The 6,000-nt window shown below is 34.6% G+C and overlaps 1 protein-coding gene across 2 annotated transcripts; it reads right to left on the bottom strand.

The window, feature by feature from the left end:
• Positions 1-3,952: 3,952 nt before the first annotated feature.
• LOC142541629 (uncharacterized) lies at positions 3,953-5,146 on the bottom strand. 2 transcript variants are annotated; one of them, XM_075648117.1, is made up of 4 exons: positions 5,021-5,146; positions 4,659-4,857; positions 4,431-4,553; positions 3,953-4,339 (listed from the first exon to the last, which is right to left on the bottom strand). In XM_075648117.1, exons 2-4 carry the CDS (start codon positions 4,740-4,742, stop codon positions 4,049-4,051), a joined length of 498 nt encoding a protein of 165 aa, XP_075504232.1. In that variant the 5' UTR covers positions 4,743-4,857; positions 5,021-5,146; the 3' UTR covers positions 3,953-4,048. The 2 variants fall into 2 exon arrangements, with proteins under 2 accessions (XP_075504232.1, XP_075504233.1); XM_075648118.1 differs by lacking the exon at positions 5,021-5,146 and having other exon boundaries at positions 4,659-4,916.
• Positions 5,147-6,000: the final 854 nt, after the last annotated feature.

Below are 6,000 nucleotides of genomic sequence, written 5' to 3'. Positions count from 1 at the left end.
ACAACTCTTTGTACCGATCAAAGATTTTTAGTGAATATCCTATCTTTGTGATAGAAGGGGTGACATATGAGTGTTTTAAATCTTCGAACATCCAAAAAATCTTGTGTCTTCTTATTTCAGTTTTATGCTATCTATCAGTCAATTTATTTCCGCACGTTTGTTGTTAACTGATTGATATTGACTTACCAGATTCCCGAGTATCAGTTTATCACTAAAATGACTCATAAATCGATAAAAAGTTGTGAAAATTGTTAGTGTTTATTCAACCCCCCTTCTAAACACTCTTTCACCTTTACCCGATCATATCAAGTGGTATCAGAGCAGTTGAATCTTGTTCCTGAATATTCCTATATACAAACTGATTATCATGTCTTCATTCAACAAAATTCCAATGTTCTCCAGAGAAGATTTTGATGATTGGAAAATCAAAATGCAAGCTCATCTAGCTGCACAAGACGATGACATGTGGTACGTTATTACAGACGGATCCATGAAAAAATTGAAGGCAAACACTGCTGGATAAAGTCACTTTCAGCAAAATAAAAATGTGCAAGACTGCTAAGAAAATCTGGGAGAAACAGATTCAGCTCTACGAAGAAAATTAGCAAACCACGGAGAATAAACTATCTGTTGCTCTTCAAATATTCGACAATATCAAGATGAAGATTGGAGAATCCATGCACGAATATGATGAAAGAATCAGTAGCATAGTAAACAAACTGAATGCACTCGGAAAGGTGTATTCAAATAAAGAGTATCACTGAAAGTAGTCAGAGGTCTTCCCAAGGAATGGGATGTTAAGACCATGGCAATGCGAGAATCAAAGGACCTGAACAAGGTGAAACTTCATGATTTATTTGCTGATTTAAAAGCACTACGAGTTTGAGTTGCAAACCAGAGAAAGGGAATCTTCTACACCAGTTGCTACAACTGCCCTAACTACTGTAAAACTGGAACCAACTGGTTCAGTTGACAAATCTGCTGATCACTTAAGTAATGACGCTATGTAATTATTTTTCAAAAAGTTTGAAAGATTTATGAAAAGAAATCAAGGAAACATTCAAAGACAATATCAGATAAGTAACTCCAAGGAAGAACATAATGCTTGATACAACTGTGGCAAAGCTAGTCACTTTATGGCTGACTGTCCTAAGCCAAAGAAGGACAGTCAAGGCTCAACTGAAAAGGGAAAGAAATCTTACGAGCACAAGAGAAGAACTAAGGACGATAAGAAATCATACAGAAAGAAACATGAGGTGCTTCTAGCAGAGGAAAGCAAGTCCAAATGGGCGGAATTATCTGACAGTGATGATTCAGAACCTGAGAGCTTGAGCTACTCCAATGATGATGATGATGAGAAGGTCAAGTGTCTGATGGCTGATAACACAGAACTAGAGTCAACCAGTCAATATGTATTCAACTTTAGTTCAACTGACTTCACACGATATGAACTTATTTCTACACTTCGACATGGTCAACGAGTATCACAAGCTTGCCTTATCTTTTGAGAAGGCCAGAGCAAAGCAAACTGATACCAAAGACGATTAAACTGAAACTGATGAATCAGTTGATCTGTTGAGTCTTAAACGAGAGATTGCTGAGCTAATGCTAAAAGAAGCAAGAATCAATCTATGATTCAGCAGTTAACGCTTGAGAATTCAAAGAAAACCGAGCTTATTAATTCATGGAATAAATCATCTGTTGCACTAGCTGAAATATAAGATAAGCAAAAATCAGTTACTGATAAAAATGGTTTAGGGTTTAGCAACCAAAATGAAACTTTCACCAATGATACTCAGCCAAACTGAATATTGACAAAGGGAAATATATTCACTTTGTAAAATAAGTTGTGGTACAAGAACAAACTGAGCCAAGTAAACCAGTTTTACAGCATATTGAAAATAAGAACAAGGCTACAAAGTATGATATTGGTTATAGCCCAAAAATTTCAACTGACCTACAAAGTCAGTAACCAAAAATGTTCAACAATAAATACATGAACTATTCAAATGACTACTCCAATTACTATAACAGTAAGCCAGTTCAGAAAATATATCGGCTGAACAACCAGTTGAACAAGGCTAAAGCTCATATTTCTTCATCTGCACACTACACATCAAGCACACACAAACTGAGAAAAACTATTTGGAACACAACAACTAGAAAGCCAGTTAGACCAGTCCAAGTCTGGGTTCATAAAAGACTAATCAGTTTAGGATCCAAATAGATGTGTGTGCCAAGATTATATATTGTGTGTTATTGCAGGTGACAGGTACAAAAAAAGAATCAACCTAGTATCTGGATAGTGGATGCTCGCGTCATATTACAGGGGATGCAAATTTGCTATCCCAACTGATCAAATATACTGGTCTGAACATCAGTTTTGGAGACAACTCTAAAGGTAAAACTGTGGGTAAGGGTAAGCTTATCCATGGTAATTTCACTATCAAATATGTTTTACTAGTTGAGAATTTGAAATATAACTTGATTAGCATCAGTCAGTTATGTGACAATGAATTCTCAGTTCAGTTCGACAGACACACTTGCCCAGTTAGAGACTCAATTGATGAGGTCATCCTAACTGACAATCGTTGTAGGAACACCTACAAAGTCAGTTGGACTGATCAACCTTATGCATCAGTTTGTTTTATAGCTTCCAAATCTTTTAAAAACTGGTTGTGGCAAAAGAGGTTGAACCACCTAAACTTTAAATCTATTTCTTATCTGAGTAACCATGATATTGTAACTGGTTTGTCCCAAAATAGCTTTTTCAAAAGATAAAATTTGTTCAGCATGTCAGTTTGGTAAGCAAATAAGATCTTCATTTAAAAACAAGGGTTGTAAATCATCTTCTCGATGCTTAGAACTGCTACAAATGGATCTTTTTGGTCCTATACCAGTCAGGAGCTCAGGGGGAATGAAATACACCTTAGTATTCGTGGATGATTTTTCAAGATTTACTTAGGTTATCTTTTTCAAAATCAAAGACTAAACTGCTGCACAACTGATTAAGCTTTTCAAAAGACTATTAATGAAAAATCAGTTGGGATTGATCGAATAAAGTATGATCGAGGGACAGAATTCATCAATCAAAATCTTTCACAATTTTGAGAAAATATTGGCATTAAGCATGAGCTGTCAGCAGCAAGAACTCCTCAGCAAAATGGTGTAGCTGAGAGGAAATCAGACCCTTAAAGAAGCCGCTAGAACAATGCTTGCTGATTCGGGTATTTCTCAGAGGTTTTGGGCAGAAGTAGTAAACACAGCATGTTACATTCAGAACAGATCAATGATTAATAAGAATCATTTGAAAACACCATATGAGATCTGGCATGGACACGAAAGTCACTTCAACAAAAATGACTTTCAGCAGCGCGCAAATGGGCTTTTCGGAGCGTGCATTGCATGTTGCACAGTTAAAAGCTGTTGAAAGTCATAGGTATTAACAGCGTACAATGCTAGCTGCGAATAGTGGTATTGACAGCGTGCACCGCACGTCGTTGATACAAGAATCGACGACATGCACCGCACGTCGTGGATAGTTGAATCGACAGGACGCCTCGCACGCTGCGAATATATGGAATCGACAGCACGCATCGCACGCTGCAAATATACGTCGTGGATAGTAGAATCGACAGCATGCATCGCACGTTGCGAATATATGGAATCGACAGCATGCATCGCACACTGCGAATATATGTGTCTATAGCTCGCATTATACGTCGTTGATACAAGAATCGACAGCGCGCATGTCACGTCGTGGATAGGAGAATCGACAGTACGCACGGCATGCTGCGAATAATTGTATCTATAGCGCCGCGGAGCTTGGAACACAGAGAACTCGATTTTTCACATAAATGAGAAATCGATTTTGTACAATAAATTTAGTGCAAATTTAAGTATAATCCACACACAAAATTAATAAAAGTCATTCTTTTTACATCATATTTACCAAAACAGAAAGTCTCAAGATACAAAATCTGTCAGAAAATAGCTAGAACATACCAATAATTAAATTTTCAATCCACAGAAATATGTAGAATCTATATCAATCACACAATACTACAAATTTAGATAACCATGCGATCGTGCTTCCTATTGCGTCATTGAGAAACTGCATTTCATCATTTGGTCGAATTAGATCCACCTTCTCTACCAAAACCTTATCAATCCAAACTTTCCAACAAGATCTACCAAGAACAACATGATGCACTTTTGTGTTTGGATCTGTAGATGCAATTCGACCTTCTGCAACAACTAATCCATCAATAGACCAATGAAGCAACTTACATTTAATATTAGCACATATATCTCCACAACTCACATTCTTCAAATTTGACTGCATATAAACAATACAAATTTGTTAATTTTACAATTCCTATTTTGTAAAAATCTTGTAGTTTAGAAACACATAATTTTAAGATAGTTACCTGAGCTGTAGCAAGATGTTTTTTAACATTATCAAAATTAAAAATTTTCTTTGCACCAATATTGATATCACTATTGCTACCAACTTTATTCCCAATACCGCTACCAATGCCACCACTAGCAACCTAAGTTTACAAACAAATTGTATCAAAGCATGTCTTCATGATAATCCAAAAGCATTTAAGTGTACAATATATCAAACTGATTTTGTATGTTATTTAATTACTAACCTGCTCTTGTTGATTTTGTTGTCTCATACTTTGTAAAAATATGGACTTCATTTCTTGCATCTCTTGTTGAAGGTTATGCACCATATCTTAAAGTTGTTTAACAGTGCCATTTTGCTGTACATAAGCTCCAACTTTTGATGATGTAACTTCAGAGCGCATCCCACGCACTCTATCCCGAGTTTCTTTGCCAAACACAAGGCTAATTGCATCATCAGCAATGTTAGTTGTGTTTTGAGATTCAGTTGGACTTTCTTGTATTTGTTTATGCAAATAACAAAGATAATTTTTGGGAAAATAATAAATTTATGTTGGTCATTTTTTTTTAGGATATAATGCAAATATAAAAGACATAATTCTATTACCATTTTCTCTCCAACAGCTTGAGTAATAGGTTCCCCATTTTTTTCTTGTGCCCTTCAATCCAAACTTGTGATCTTGTAATTTTTGTATCTCCCTGAGTTGTCTTCTCTTTAAATATAGAAATATATAAATTCAAAAGATGTATATATACCATTACTTATTAATTAAATTAGAAAATATTAAAATATAATATTTACCATAATATGAGTCAAACAAGCATAACCTCTCCGGCTCATTTTGTGAATGTGGTCTTTTTTTTCCCTCATTGCTCAAAATTTTGTACTCTTTTCCTGATATATAACATAACCAAGATATTAATTACAAGTATAATCAAGTGAATTGAAACAAAAAGAAGCAATGTAACCCCGAGCAAGAGTAAAAATCATGATAAATTTCTAACCTGTAATGGTGGAATCATTACAAAAGTAGATATTAAATATAGATATTGGGCTAGGGGAAAAAAAAAGAAAGAACAAATAAATACAGAGATGACGCAATAGGAAACACTGTTAAATTGTCGTATAAATGGCTGCAATGTCCAATAACACAATTTAACAAAATGCTGAACATATTTAAATATTATTAAATTATTTAAAAAAATAAAGCGAGTGTCACTGGTGGAGCGAAGGAGATGAATCTGCACGAATATAAAATAACACTATTGCTAGCTCATTAACAAATCAAATCCAATTATTATATTAAAATATTTCAGCAATTTCCCAAAGCATATTTCCAAAAACAGCAATCATTTGGTCATTTAAGGAAGTCGGTGTGCAGGAGCCACAAGAACATAATGTAACGTACCGTATTTTGAACTACTTGAAATTTGCGGAAAAATAATTCTTAAATATAAAATAAATTTTAAAATTGTGATCATAAATAAACTGTCCAACCAAAAATATTTGCAGAAAAATAATTCTTAAATATAAAATAAACTTTAAAATTGTGAGCATAAATAAACTGTCCAACCAAAAATATTTGC

This window comes from Primulina tabacum, chromosome 4 (genome assembly GCF_025594145.1).
Source record: "Primulina tabacum isolate GXHZ01 chromosome 4, ASM2559414v2, whole genome shotgun sequence".
NCBI classification, from domain to species: domain Eukaryota; kingdom Viridiplantae; phylum Streptophyta; class Magnoliopsida; order Lamiales; family Gesneriaceae; genus Primulina; species Primulina tabacum.
The sequence above is the reverse complement of the archived record's forward strand: the minus strand, read 5'-3'. Positions and strand labels throughout refer to the sequence as shown.

Excerpts from the sequence above, each read along its gene's own strand:
- LOC142541629 (XM_075648117.1), bottom strand. The coding sequence starts at position 4,742 with ATGGTGCATAACCTTCAACAAGAGATGCAAGAAATGAAGTCCATATTT. Across the intron at positions 4,554-4,658 it reads AACAAAATCAACAAGAGCAG|GTTGCTAGTGGTGGCATTGG; the intron begins GTTAGTAATTAA and ends TTGTAAACTTAG. Across the intron at positions 4,340-4,430 it reads AACATCTTGCTACAGCTCAG|TCAAATTTGAAGAATGTGAG; the intron begins GTAACTATCTTA and ends GTTTATATGCAG.